The following is a 16,063-nucleotide window of genomic DNA, read 5'->3' on the forward strand; positions in this document are numbered from 1 at the left end:
TTGGTGCAAGAGAATATTAGCTGATTTTGGACATGAGTGCAAATCTCATCTCTGCTGCTTATCAAAGTGACCTTGGTCAAATCATTTATCCTCTTTGACCTTGCATTTTCCTATGTATAAAAATGAAGGGCTTTGACTAGATGACCTTCAAAGTGCTTCTGAGTTCTAAATGTAAAATCCTATGGCAAATTGGTCTTTATAAGTTATGGCAAGGTAGATGATATTTTGTCAAGAATATTCTCATATGAGGACAGACATATTTATTTTATACCATTTAAAAACTCTCATCAGCTATTCTCTTAACCTTGCTGCCTGTATTGAGATAAAATTTTAATATTTTTCAAACATTAGTATTTTTATCAGTTTTCTTTCACTTGTCTACAACCTTTTGCCCTATCTGTTTATAGATTATTCATCTTCAAGACTTTGAAAGGTCCCTGATTTCATTAGCATAAGACTTCATTCTAACAATTCAGATCTCTCATTTTTTATACCTTAGTGAAATTTTCTCAAGTTGTTGTGGTATTACACATGCACACACGTGTGTGTGTGTGTGTGTGTGCATGAGTGTGTGTATTTAAATCTATCACCTATGGCCACAATTCTGATGGTAAGTCTCTCCAGCTTAGGTGGGCTGGTTAATCCTTAAATAACCAATAGAGAGCATGTTTTCCCTCCCTCCCTCAGAATCTTTCCAGGTTGGTAACTTATTAGGCATTGCTCTCTACTGACCTAGCCTTTGAGAATAAGACCAGTTTCACACAATGATGATGCATCATAATAAGACTTTTAGTACAGGCATAAAATTTTACATAAATTATTGTTGTTGTTGTGTCCAAAGTTGCAAAGGATGAAAAACTAATGAGTTCAATGATGTAAAACATGAAAAATAATCCTTGGTCCGTTTTGAAATTATAAATTACCTTTAGTATTATAGGATTATAATAAAAGCAGTAATTACTTATTAAGTAGATACTCTACATGGCATGTGCTCAGAAGTACAAGAGATATGTGAAACACTGCCCTTGCCCATAAGGACCTGAAAATCTAATTAAGAAAACATGGTGAAAACAAATTTAAAAATAAATAAGAGGTAATAATATAATTAAGTGTACTATAAACCTAGAAAATAGAAAAATGATCATTATAACTTGTGATGATTGTAGTTTGAGGAAGGAAGGAAATGAGGGCAAGATAATTTGACTCAAGCTTCATGGAGAAGACTGGACACTGAAGTCTGAGTGGGATTTGAATAGGCAGAAGAAATTATTTGAGGTGAGGGGAAAATATGAGTCTAAAGGCAAAAAAGATGGGGGAACATGATGAACTATGACCATTTCACTATAGTGAAAAGTACACGCACTGGTATATGGTTTTACACACAGGGTAGAACCAATTACACAACACGTTCAAAGCCAGAAGAGGATTTTAGACTTGATTTACTTTGAAATAGTGAAGCATTGGAAGTTATTGAACAGGGAGGCAACACAATGAAAACAGTTTTGATGAAAAATTAATCACTATACAGTATATGGAATAGGTTGGAGGTAAAAGTACTAACAACTAAAAAAAAACTGAAAAAAATACAGTCACAAACTAGTACAGGGAAGAATCAAGGTGGTGGCAGTAGAAATAAAGAGAAAACAACAGACACAATGAAACTTTCAAGTAACACTATGTGACTGCCTGGATATGGGGCATGTAGAGGAATGAACAAAGGTGATATCAAGATTTTCAATCTTGCTCCCTATAAGAGATGTGGTACCAATTAGAAAGAATATGTAGCTAGGAAGGAAATCTAAGTAGGGAATAAATAGAATATAACTTTGGGAAAGCCACTTAAAGTATCTGTATTTCTCATTTTCCTCCTCTGTAAAACATTGATGTTACACTAAATGATTTTCAAGGTTCCTTTAGGGTTATATTTAAAATAAGTTCTATTTTTTATGTAGTGTGTTTAAGCTGATGATAAGATACACAAGTTGGAAGAAAAGAAGTAAACATTTATTAAGCATATATCAGGAACTGTGCTAAGCACTTTACAGATATATTCTCATTTGATCCTCACAGCAACCCTGGACAGTAGAAGCTATTATTCACCACATTTTACAATTGAGGAAACTGAGGAAACAGGATTAAGCAACTTGCCCAGGGTCACACTGCTAGAAAGAGTCTGAGGCTATATATGAAGTCAGCGCTTGTTAACTTATCAGATCCAGTGATCTATTTACTCACTGTACCTACTAGATGCCTCAGTAAAAATAACCAGTGGAAATAATATAAGTCCCTTGAGGGCAAGAACTGTTTTATATTTGTCTTTGTAACACTGACACCTGGCACAGTACCTGACACATAATAAACAATTAAATATTTGTGGAATTGAGGTGACTTTTAACAAGAAACTTAACACCTGTGAGTTTCACTTTATTATCCTTAGGGAGATGGTGGTAGATTGGATTTCTAAGGTTTCTTTCAGCTCTAAGGTTCTATTTCCTATGTCTATAGCAGTTGTGCTTTCTGGATTGCTGAGAAAGTCAAGGTTTTAGAAAAGAAAGTATATTTTAAACCAAAAAAATATATAATTTGTTAGACTATTTACTCTTATTTTTACTTCAAAAATATAGTCACTATTTCACACTGTATGTATATCCTATGACATGATGTAATGTTTCAGCACAGAGGGGATGAGCTCTGTAACAGAGATTGTTTAGAAAGAATGAAAGCAGAAGGCTAAAAACTGGACTAATGAACACTGAGAGCTGTAGCTGGCAGAAAGAAAATATATCAATAAATGAAATAAATAAAATCTATTTGGAGAGAGAGGAAGACTACGAACAGTGTTCAGTATCTTTGAAACTAAAGGAAGAAATAATCGATTGAACATAGTGGTTTATGATTGGCCAAAGAAAAAAGTGAAGAAATGGAGCTCATAGGTGTACACTTGTCATTCTAGAAGTTTGACAATGAAAATTAGTTGAGAACTAAGATAGCATCCAGAAGGAATGGCAGTGTCAAATCATGACAGCTGATATTTTTTATGAAAATCATTTAATTCATGTTTTATTTTTTTACTTTATGGATAATTATCTCAAGAAAAATTCCTTCAATCGGAGTTTAATTAGTTGTACTTCTTTCCAAACATGTTTTCTTTGATAGAAAAAAAAAACAGAATTTTAGTTTCTATTTCATGCCTTCAGTCTCTGCTCCTATGGAATAATATGCAAAGAAAATAAATGTGAACATGTATTTTATTTTTCTTGTAAAGCAATGCTTCAAGGAGAGAGAATAGAGTCCTTCTTTGTACTTCCCTCACTTCTGAAAACATATCCATTATTCCCTTCTCTTCCACCTTCTCCATCTTATCATATTTCTTCACTCTGTTCTCCAAAATAGGTGATGGGTAACCAGGAGTATTATTGTTAACGAGCTCAGTCGGAATAAGGAAAACAACCTTAGTCAAAATAGTCAGTCACCTTGGTCAGAATAAGGAATCCATGTCAGCACTTTTATTTCCTCCCTCTGTTTTTCCCTTGACATTACCACTCTAGAGGATCCACATGTGAATTGAAAGCTAACTTTTTATTAGCTATTCAAACATACAAAGTGATATGAAGGCAGTAGAATAAAATGCCATTGTATAATAAAGTATTTTTTGTACTTTTGTCTTCATAATAATAAAAATTTTAAGAACTCAGAAATGATAATAATCTTTTATTTCAATGGTGACAAAATTGTCCTATTATGAAATCACTTTATACTTCTGTTATATTAGAGCATGAGCTATTCTAATCAACATAGTCCCTTCTCAAGAGAAGAACTAAATTTTTGTGAAGGTCAACCCTTGATCATTCAATACACATGGAATCTCTTCAGAAATCAATGATTTCATGTTTAATTAGGAATCAGGTAGCAGAACTTAAGAATATTCTTAGATATGTGCCAACGGTTTGTGGGAAATAGCTCTTTTGGTCCTGGAAAGCTGATTGTTAAATTTACAGTGGGAACATTTACAATTTAGGAATCAGCAATGCTACAAATCAGGGCATGATGTATTGTTTGGTTATTGTCTGGACTTAAGAAAATGATGGAAGAAATAATAATAATGAGAATTAAACTTAAAAGTGAATTGTGCATGCATTTTATATGAAGAATTAGTTAAACACTTGCCAGCCCACCCCTGAATGTGCCTCAAATAAACAGAGTCCACTCATCAATTATGTTTAGATTCCTCTTTTTTGTGAAGACTTCTAATATCTAAGACTCAATGCTTCTATCTTATATATCTAATAATCTCTCACAAAAGAACCAACTTGAGGATTTCATAGTTGCTAGAAAACATTGGTTTTAACTTGTGGTAAAAATAAGTGGCTGCAGCAATCCTCATGACATAAGCCTAAATGATTGACAGCAAAAGCTAAAGGAAATAGAAATTGAAATCCTTTCAGTTGAATAGAATTCCTGAAAATAAAGATTTAACTATAAGCCATTTTTTATTTATTTCATAATTAAAATAAAAAACAAGAAAAAATAAAAACAAAAACCTCTAAACAAGTCAAGCATTTTTGGAATTCACAGCTACATGTAGACTACAAAATTCAGTTACAACTAAAATGTGCCTCCAAAAAGATAAATATTTGTGAATAGCAGCACAACTAGAATTCATGTGCCCATATTAGTTCAAGAACTGCACCTACTGCCTTTTCCTTGTCATCTTATCGATCATTCTCAGCTCCCAATAACTAAACTGCTAATTCATTTAAGAAATTCCTTCCTCACCTCCACCTCTTAAGAGTCCTTAGCATTCTTCAAGTCTCAATTCGGCTGAAACTTTGTAAAGTTTTTCCTCATACCTCTGTTTCTAGTGCCATCAGTTAGTGTTTTACCTGCTCAAATGAGCTTCTACATACCTGCCCATGTGAGTCTTGTGTCTTCTAGCACACAATTGTTAAATATGCTATCAGCAGCACCCTGAGTGCAGGCCACAGCCAATTAAAATGTAATTGGGAAATATTTAACAAATTAAATAAAAATACAATAAAGTAAAGATGAAATTACATTTTAAAAGGAAGTCAACATGTATCCATGGGGATTCTTATGCAATGATTATTAACCCCCATTTCTGAGTCAAACACCACTATCTAGCACAGTGTTAGGCCTATAATATAAACTTAGGAATTACTGATTGAATTATGTGTCTTTCATGAGGACAGGGATTATTTTTAATATTGTTTTTGAATCCTCTGGCCTCTAGCACAGCACCTTGTACATAGTAGGTACTTAGTAGACACTGTTGAACAAATTAGTGAATTACTGATCTCCTAGAACAGGTGCCTAAGTGGTACAGGTTAGAGCAGTAGGCCCAGAGTCAGGAAGACCAGAATTCAAAGTTGACCCTTCTTAATTATGTGTTCTTGAGCAAGTCACTTAATCTCTATCAGTTTCGATTTCCAATCTGTAAAAATAGAGGTAATAATGGCACCTACATCTCAGAATTATTGTGAAGATCAAATAAAAGGTTTATTTTTTTATGTTTAGCACCATGCCTGCATGGAATGATAGGTACTTTATAAATGTGCTAGCTATTGAATATTGTGAATAGTTTGAAAAAAAGAAAAAAAAGAGAATAATATAGTGGAAAGAGTTGTTATTTTGTAGTCAGAGCACCCAGATTCAACTGCTGGCTTTATTATGGGCTATCGTGTCACCCTGGGCAAGCATTTTAATTCCTCTGTATCTCAGTTCTTTAGCTTCAAGATGAAGTGGTTGAACTAGATGGCTTTTAAGGTTCCTTCTAGTTCTAAATCTATGATATTACATAATATGATATATTTTATCTATGATAAAATCCTAATTGAAATCTATGATACTACAACCCTATGATTTTTTTTAAGATGACATCTGTGCTGAAATATTTGTTATGCTTAGTAAATAGCTGCCTTATATTTAACAAGTGAATTAACGGAGTTAGTGGCATGAACAGGGCAATGACAATGCCAGGAGGTAAAATGTAGCTAAGGATAGCTTTATATGGATGTTTCACACTTAGCAAACAGAAGACCCTTACATCTGTGTAGACTCTTTGAAAGTTAAGTCTTCTCTTGTCTAGACAATGTCTAAATACCTGAATAGAAAGTGAAAAAGCTGATCCATTATCTATGTGCCTGCAAATATTTAGGTGAATGGAATGAAGTCAATAAAATTTACTTGTTTTGTCATAACATATATAGGCAATACATTGCATTCTGTTTTCATATTTGGTTAGATTAAGACATGGGTGAAATGGATTGCAATTCACTTAGTTATATTTATTGCTTCAACTAGGAAGTTCATTAGCCTGTTTTTAATTTTAGCAAAGTCACATAAGAATTGCCTACCAAGTAGTACCATATTTAACCATTCTACTGTCATTTCAGAACTCTGCAGTAACTTTACTATGTCATAGTACCTCTTCATTTTCTTCACTCTCATTCCTCAATACACACCCTGAAAATTAGTCCAAAAGACTGTCATTCATTTAACATTCTGAAGCACCTATACTCTGGGCCCTATGATATACTATATGCTTGGGTGACAAAACAGAAATAGACCCTGCTTGGCTTATTTATTTTGGAAATGTACTAAGATGTCCCAGACCATATATTTAAAAAAGAATGTGTCAGTGAAGTGTCATTCTACTTTGCTGCACCTTTTCCCAACTTTTCCTAGATATAAGGTTCTGAGGAAACTTCAAGATTACTTGGCTGTTTGTATACGCAGATAATGACTGGTCTTGATCAATCTATATATATAAAACAAAACTACAATATATTCCAAACCAGATTTACTTGTGAAACCATAAAATTTTAGAATGTGGTCTTGACCTAATGGAACCATACAATTTTACTTATTTTAGGAAAATTCAAGGAGAATTTCATGAGAATTGTCAGTAATATTCATTGTGAACATTTTTAATGTTCATATCTAACCCTCTTGAATTTTATGCCTAACATACATTTTCTTCCTTGTTTCTGTCTTTCAGAATCTTGATCTTATTTTAAGCTTCAATTTCAGTGCCACCTCCTCCATGAAGCCTTTCCTGATTTTCCCCAACTAAAAGTTTCCTTACCCTCCTCAAATTTCCCTAGAGCACTCTGTGTTCATATATTCTTTGCCCCTAACATTCTGTATCTGATCAGTTTTCACTGAAGTCCTACTTCAATGCCCCATTGGGGCATGGGGATGACTGTTGATGTTTAAGCTATTTTAGCAGAACACAAGCTCGGGCAAATCCAGTCGAGCTAGAATAGTTTTGAATATTGGCTCAAAGATAAACTGGGCATCTCTTAAATGAAGACTAGTTTAGCTAAATATTGGCAAAGTTGACTCTTGTGTATAATCACTATATGAATGTGTATAAGTATAAATATTGCACTACATCCTCTGGTTATGTGATCCCCTCCTTCCTTCTGCAATAACTTAGTGCTAAAAGTGGGAAGAAGAAAGTGCTAAAAACCACAGTTTTAAAAATATTTACTTGCTAGTACCCTTTAACATATAATTCCAATTAATGATGAATAACTGGCACACTACTGGAAGACATCAATATTATAACTTACTGGCACATGATTACCCTCAATGTGCTAAAAAACAAAAACAAAACAACAACAACAACAACAACAAAAAAACAAAAGTCTCCAGAACCTTCAGTAGTACAGAAATTTTCTGTGATGGATTTATGGGAAAGTAAGAAGTTTTGAAGAGAAGAAATGTAGGGGTTTGTGATTTATATTGGCATAGGTAGTATTCAAATGGATGAAAATAAAATTCTTTCACAGTAGTATCAAATATAAAATATTAATATTTTGGAATTTCAATTGATTTGTGGCCCATGTGGTAACTAAGTGGTTCAATGCAGACAGAGCTGGACCTGGACTCTGGAAGACTGAGTTGAAATCCAGCCCAAGCCACTGTTCAGTTATATGACTAAGTCACTTAAACACCTATCTGCCTCAGTTTCCTCATTTGTTAAATAGAGATACTAATAGTATCTGCCTCCTAGTATTTTTGTGAAGATGAAAGGAGAAAATATAACGTGTTTTGCTACAGGAACAATAAATTATTATTATTATTAATTGATTATGTAAATTAATTTCTTTGGGTCCACTTAGCATTCTCTGCCCCTTTCTTAGAGCCCTTTGCTACTACAAGTGTAGAAGTAAAATGAGGCTACATAAAACAAGGGGCATTTATATATATGGAAAGAGAAGAGAATAAGCATTTATTTTATCTTATATGCCAGGAACTATCTGAAGTGCTTTACAAATGTTATCTCATTTGATCCTTACAACATCCCTGGGAAGTGGGTGCTATTATTATCTCCATTTTACATTTGAGGAAACTGAGACAAACAGAGGTGAGTAACTTGCCCAGGGTTACATAGCTATTAAGTGTCTGAGACTGGATTTGAACTCAGGCCTTCCTGATTTCAGGCCCAAGGTTCTATCCAATGTGCCACCTAGGCCAAAGACTTTATCATTTATTGGCCAAACTGCTTTCTAAAATGTAGTTTTCTCTTGTACTGTTAGATTGATAATTCATTCTGCCCCTGGAACTTTATGGAATGATGATAAACTTTAAATTATAAAGAAAAAAGTTAAATATTATTATTTCAAAAAGTTGAAAGTGCTTTGAAACAGATCCTAGTAAATCAACATCTTAAATTTATGGCTGTCAGCTAAATGAAGTATAATAGATAATCTAAAAATTACTAATGAATATATCAGCCTGAAAAACATAAGTTTTTGGGTTTGAATCTCAAAACTAGTCTATGCTAAAAGAACTTTATTTTAATAAAATATAATATCTTTAAAAAAATAACACAATGACCTCTGAGAAAATATTTTAAAGGTATTTGCTTGCATACAATGCCATGCTTATTATTTAAAACATGCATTATCAATGACATAAAATTCTATTTGTTTATATGGAATTCATGACATCATGTGTCTTGTGAAACAAATTCATGGGGAAAATGCAGAAATTATGTATTTTTATTCTGTGGACAGTCCTCTGTATCTTGTCACTCCCATTACTTACTAAATATGATATCGTAAGTAGATTTTATGTGAAATTTGCTTCTACTTTGTATAGAAACCCCAAATTTAAGGCAAAGAGGGAAGATGACAGAAGAAGAAGAATTATAAGGATTTCAAATAGTGAAAAGTATACACTTTCAAAAAGTATATTTAAGTACCTTCCCCCCCACACACACAAGGAAAAAACAAGAACACCACCAATAACCCACAAACATAAATCCAATCAGATGCCCCAGTGATTTGCTGTGACTGAGCTGAGGTAGAAATAGAATGCAAAATTGACAGAAAATATCTTGCAATGTATATATGATGTATCATTATGACATACAATGAATAGTACATTTCTACTCCATTATTTGAAGTTTTGTGAGTCTGACTACTTGGAATTCCATATATCCGCAATCCATTCCCTCCTTATTTCTGTCTTTCAGAATCCTGATCTTACCTCAAGGTTCATCTTTTTTTTTTTTTTTTTTTAATGTGAGGCAATTGGGGTTAAGTGACTTGCCCAGGGTCACACAGCTAGTGAGTGTTATGTGTCTCAGGCCAGATTTGAACTCAGGTCAAGATTCAACTTTGCTTCCACCTACTCCATAAAAAATTTCTTGATTCTTCCCAAATGAAAAATTTCCCCTCCTTCTTCAAATTTTCTTAGATCACTTTGTCTCAATTATTCCTCTTTGTTCCCAACATTCCCTACTTTACACTGCATTTAGTTGTGTACATATATAACCAATTACTCCCAGTACATGAAACTCCTTGAACAAAGGGTTTTAATATTTTTAAACTTTATATACAGAGTATCTAGCACAGAACTTAGAATTCAGTAGATACTTAATATGTGTTGACTTGAAATGAATAGTTTGACTTTAGTTTAATTGAAATTTTTTTTTATCGTTATACTTTCCAACATTTACTAAGTTCCAGTTTACTATATGGAAATGATTAAAGAATTAAAGGTGCTCTTACATTGTAGAAGACATGTCCTGCCTTCTTTGAATTTTTAATTTTCAGTACAAAATTTTGTGTGATCTTTCTTAATCTGTTATTAATTTCAATATCTAATTACTGGAAAAGAAGATTGTATTACTTTTGTCCTAGTAAGCACTTAATAAATGCTTTTTGATTGATCAAATAGTAGACTTTAAGTTAGAGTAAGCAGTCCAGAAATACCAAATTTGGTAAAGACAGTGGTGAAATGGACCATTCTCTGAATATTAGATAAAATCTGAATTGTTCTCTCTCCAAGTTCACTAATAATTTCAGCTAAGTCCAACAGGCTTTTTCTTAGTATAGATGCTCCTTTACCTCTCTAAAGCTTTTGATGCTGTTGACTACCCCCTTTCTCCTGGGTATTGTTTCATGCTTGGATTTCCATGAAGACTTCATTCTGATTTTCCCACTAGATGTATCTAGCATTATCTGATTATTACTATTTAGTAATTTTGCCTATCCCTCATGGTGCCTCATTCATCTCCAGCCACCAAAACATTTGTGTTTTTTTAAGGTTCTTTCATGGACCCTTTTCTATTCATTCTGTGCTCTTTCCCTTGTTTGTATAAAACCTTCCAAGAGTTCAATGATCATCTCTAAGCAAATGACTTCCAAAACAATCCATCACTCTTTCTATCTATTTCCCTAGTGTCTCTTCTGAAATCCAGTCCCACATTGCTAGCTGTCTACTCATCAAAATCTCAAACTTAACATGTCCAAAAAGGAACATCATTTTCTTTTTCCTGTTAATGAACTCTTTCTCCAAACTTTCTTACTTCTATAAAGGGAACTACCATCCTCCTACTCACACAGTTTCATAATCTCAAGAGTCATCCTTCATTCTTGCCTCTCCATCATTTATCAAATATTCAATTACTTATAAAGTATTGTCACTTCTATCCCCCAATAACATGTTTTCCATATATTCTTCTTTTCCTCTCCACCTACTCAATTAACCTCCTAGTTCAGGCCCTCATTACACTTTACTCTTCACTGAGTGTCTAATCCCTTTCCTCCATCCTCTACATAGCTGGCAAAAAGACACTTATCATGGCATAATTCTGAGTATTGTCAGTTACCTCCTCCCAAATCCTCAGTGATTCCCTATTATCTTTTTGATAAGCTGCAGTGACCCTAGCATTTGAGTCCCTCGGACTTACCCTTATTTCATAGTACTTGTCTTCAGAAGGCATCTAGGTGGTACAATGAATCAAGTTCTGGAATTGGAGTCAGGAAGGTCTTTGAACTCCATGGCTGAGTTCAAATCTAGCCATAGACATATTAGTTAGGTGACCCTGGACAAATCACTTAACCTCCATCAGCCTTAGTTTCCTCAACTGTAAGATGGGGACAATAACACACACTTCCCAGGGTTTGTGAGGCTCAAATGCAACAATATTTGTAAAGTGCTTAGCATAGTATCTGGCACATAGCAGGCACTTAATAAAAACTTGCTCCCTTCCCTTCATATATGCTACATTCAGTACAAATTGGACTATTCCTTGAACTAGACATCTGATCTCCCACATCTATGAATCTGTTCCCATAGCTAGAATGAACTTCCTCCTTATCTCTGACACTAAGAATCCTTTATCTTTCTTCAAGGTTCAAATCAAGCATGATTTTTCCTCTGTGAAGCCTTCACTGATGCTGTCCTGAGCTGGTAGTGCTCTTTTCCTCTGAAGTGGCCTTAAGTTTATTATATTCTTGCTATCCCATTGTAGAATATAATGCCAGAGAAGGGACTGATTTGTTTTTATTTTTGTTGTTTGCTACATAATGAAGAACTTACTGAATGTTGAATTGAATTGAATGATCAGGTTCAGAATAGTTTTCCCCATGATTTGATGATGATTATACCCTATAGATCTTTGATTAAACCCATGTTTAAAAATAAGGAAAGAAAAAAAATCTGGATGAAGTATGGCCAAATAATAGCACATTAACATTTTCAAAGCACTTCCCATTTATGATGGAGTCCCTTTCTTCCAGAAAGTTCATTGGATTATAGAAACTTTATTTTTCCCAAAGATCTTCAAAATGCATATATCTAAGGCTTATAGGTCAATGCAATTAATCATATAACTTTTCACAGAAAGTGTTCTTCAATATACTCAAAATAATTTTTGTGATGTTTCAGTATTGCATATATCAGGACTGTATAATGTCTTTATAAGGTAAGATGAGAAAAGTTAAATCTCAGACATTGACTCTCAGTAAGGATTTTGCATTCTGGAGACATCTAAGCACTGCCTTCAGACAGGGAATAGGGAAAATTCAAGGAAGGTAGAAGGTCTTTGACCTCTCTTTGAAAATCCTCAGAAACATTTATGAGACTTGGGTTGGACAAATTTAGCTGCCAGCCAAATCCTGGAAATCTTAGCTGTAAATTGAAGCATAGTACCAGGAGTACTGGTACAAACCAGTAAAAATGAGGCTTCAGGCCAATGTTTGGGATGATATCATAGAAATTTAGGAAATAATCCTTCAGATCCTACAGAACAATTCTCTCTTTTGTGCAGGAGGAAACAGCCTGATTCAAAAATGACATTCAGGACTAGCATGTATGGACTTCTGATTTTTTAGTCTAGTGTCCTCTCTGCTATACCATGTTGTTACAAACTGTTCTTTGACAATATACATAATTTTCTTTGATTCTACACCATTCTATTTTCCAGTATTAATAAAATGAATTCAATATTATCTATCAGTTTATAAAAATGCATAAGATGGATTAAGTCAAATGGCATGACAATATCTTTCAGGTATATATTGCCCACTAATTCCATCAATTAAATAAATTTTTAAAAAATCAGAGCTGTCTATTTTCATTTGACATTTTACTCATTTTAAATTATTTACAGGCATGTAGGGAATAGACTGCTGGACTTGTAATCAGGAAGACCTGAATTCAAATCATGCTACATACTCTTACTAGATGGGTTCCTCTGGGCAAATCACTTAACCTCTCAGATTTCAATCAGTCAATCTTTGTTAAACACATACTACCTGCCAGGCTAATGAAGGATTTGACTTACCATTAGAGTCCCTTCCAGCTCTAAATCTATGTTTATCAACTTTTAGGCACATTCTTCCAGTTTCTTAAGACACCTAGTGTAAACTCAATCTGATGCACTCAATCTAATTACACTCAAGTAAGTGTGAACTCAATCTGATGCTTTTTAAGAGCTGTAAAACAAATTGTCCATGAAGTGTTATTAAACAAGAAATTCAGGCTTAAAGTATTTTGTCATATTTTTCTCCTTTTTTTACCTTCTATTATGTAGATGCACTCTCTGTCTGGAGGATACTTGCTGGGGTAATTGGGAGAAGTGAAGATACCTCCATTGGCATGCTTTGTCCAGTTTCCACACTGCACTGATTTCTGTGCTTCTGAAGTGGTTTGCTTTTCTGCAAAATAGAGCCATTATTCAATTTTGGGGGAACTAAAAATAGATATGACCACCTTTGTTTCAGTTCTTAATTTGTAATTAAGCTATAAGCTTTCCTTAAGGAAAGGCAAGCAGCTGTACACAATGTCAGATTCTTATCACAATAAAGCATTGGATAGAATTGGGAAAATTGTCAGGAATTTGCAGTACTTTTTATCATTTTGATAAACTTACCTATTCCCTTTTTGGTAGCCCCAGATGAATGTAGGATGATTAGACTTGCTACAACTGAAACAAATAAACAGAAATAATCAAGGACAGATAAAATTAATGTTTATAGTGACTGATATATTATGACCTATCTCAATATAATAAAATAAGAAGATAAGAAAATATCATAACCAATCAGTTTTGTTGCTACTTTAAAAAAATATCTACATGGGACTTAGAAAAACTGACTTAGAAAACTAAGAAAAGTTAGGACTCCCTATTTTGAAGTTAATACAGGTTGACTGTGAGTAGCATCCAACATTCTAAAGAAACTGAATACTAGCAGGAAACATGTTAACCTAACTATTTTGATTTAAGTATTGCAATAGGACATTCTGAATTTCTAAACTGCCATGAATATAATGGCACCTAAAAAGGAGAAAAAGGAGAAAAAAAATGTATATATGCTTGGTCCTAATATGCAATGGCAAAAAAAAAAAAAGCAAACACCTCATAATTCAGAAGAGAAATCCCTAGGGTCAAATCCTTAGGGGAAAAGGAGTTGGAGAGAGGGAGGAGAGAGACAAGGGAGAGGAAGGAGATTAATTTGATCGTGAGGTTTAAGCCAGCATTATAAAAATATATTGACATGCAAAAACCACTGGGATCCCCACAATTTAAGAAGCTATAAAATTAATCCCTTAAGACTTCGAGGGTAAACATTCAGATTCTGTTCTGTATTGCAACCAAATTGTGAATATATAGTTTTTAAAGCAAATTTTCTATTATAAATTAATTATTCTAAGCATCAATTTTTACATATATGTATATATGTATGTAAAAGCAATTTTGGGAAAGAGGACATAGGCTACCAGGAAAACCTTTCCCTAAAGCTTGCCACATGAGCTTTTACCTGGAAACAGGTTCTTAAAGAAAAGGTCAAGAGATGTGGGCTTTATTTTGTGTACTAGAGTTGATATGTAAACTATGTTGTTGTGAACTGTTGTTTTGCATAGCTTTAATCTGAACAGATATTTCCTCAAAAAAAAAAAAAGCTTGTGGTCAGACCATCTGTTCTTAGAATGGATTAGGCCCTTTCAGTATTTCTAAATGAGAAAAATCAGTACTTTGAACACATCTTGAGGTAAACCTGAATATATATGTCTGTACATACAAACATATATATATATTATATATATATATATAAATACACACACACACACACATATGCAACCACCTCTTCAAGTTGAGTGCTTCCTTTGCCAAAGATTCTTCACTATGCTTCCCATTTGTACATTATGGAATGTGCTATCCTTAATGTACTAGCAAACCTTCAACTGCACTACTCAGGAAGAGTACAAGAAACCTTCCTTTATTTTGACAGTTATCCCCTGTATATAGAGGTTGACAGAGAATGAGGATATGTCACCGACACTGCCTTCTTCATCTTGCCTTAGGATGTTGTTTTCTCTTAGATAGACCCCCCCCAACACAGTTTATACAATCACATTTAAAAAAGATATTTTCTGACCAAAAGGCAAGTTAATTCAGAGTAGTTGAGTTTGGTGCTATATCCTCAAACCAACACGGTGTTTTTGGTGTACATTAAAGTATTTATCATGAAAGAATATCAGTGGTGAAGGAATATACTCTGATATAATGGAAAAGGGGGGACTTCTTCTTGACCTAATCTCTCACAACATAATCCCACTTCCCATCACCCCCACTTCCCCAAAAGCTTTTTCTAATCCACGCACAATCATTAAGCTACGGACTATTCATGAACTCAAAGGTTTCTGCAACCTCTTTTCCTTACCTAACCTTAACCCCCCCCAAAAAAAAGTGTTGTTTTTTTTTTTTAATTTCAGTACCAGGAGAAAATACTAACTAATCATTGTTCGCCTCCACATTCCCCGCTAGCCCCTCTTCAATTATGCTGCAATACAGAAAGTTTACATCTGCCCCAGAGACTCCAGCGCTACTGCGGGGTCCGGTTGGAGAGAGGTTGCGCTGCATCCACCTGCGCTTTCCAAAAGGAGGGAGGAGAAAAGGGACGGAAGGAAAACTGGAGGGGGCTAACTAGGCGCCAGGAGAAAGGTACTCACTGTGAAACAAACTGCGTCCATAGATCATGTCTGTTCCTTACGCCAGGGACTCCGATCTCCACTAATTCCATTTAGATTCGGGAGGACTTCCAGTGGTGGGGGAGAGGATGGAGTCAGGAGGGGGGCGGGGTGGGGGTTGGGGGAGAATCCGAACCCACACAGCAGCTACAAGCTAATCAACCGTTCCTTCCGCTACCGCTCGCTCGCTTGCTCTAGCTCTCACCGCCTCGAAATCACCGTCCCCACCATGACAATCACATCACACCCGGGCAATGATCACCACCATCAT

The 16,063-nt window shown here is 34.4% G+C and overlaps 1 protein-coding gene across 1 annotated transcript in view; it reads right to left on the reverse strand.

Annotated features, from left to right (window-relative positions):
• Positions 1-15,802, reverse strand: part of NETO1 (neuropilin and tolloid like 1) — a 194,458-nt gene extending 178,656 nt beyond the window's left edge. Inside the window, exons 1-3 of the mRNA XM_027852437.1 lie at positions 15,775-15,802; positions 13,694-13,747; positions 13,341-13,478 (exon numbers count right to left, since the gene is read on the reverse strand). Coding sequence (XP_027708238.1) covers positions 13,341-13,478; positions 13,694-13,747; positions 15,775-15,802 — 220 coding nt within the window. The remainder of the gene's footprint in view (positions 1-13,340; positions 13,479-13,693; positions 13,748-15,774) is intronic.
• Between the last annotated feature and the right edge of the window lie 261 nt (positions 15,803-16,063).

Source organism: Vombatus ursinus, unplaced genomic scaffold (assembly GCF_900497805.2).
Source record: "Vombatus ursinus unplaced genomic scaffold, bare-nosed wombat genome assembly UNPS02009573.1, whole genome shotgun sequence".
Classification (NCBI taxonomy): domain Eukaryota; kingdom Metazoa; phylum Chordata; class Mammalia; order Diprotodontia; family Vombatidae; genus Vombatus; species Vombatus ursinus.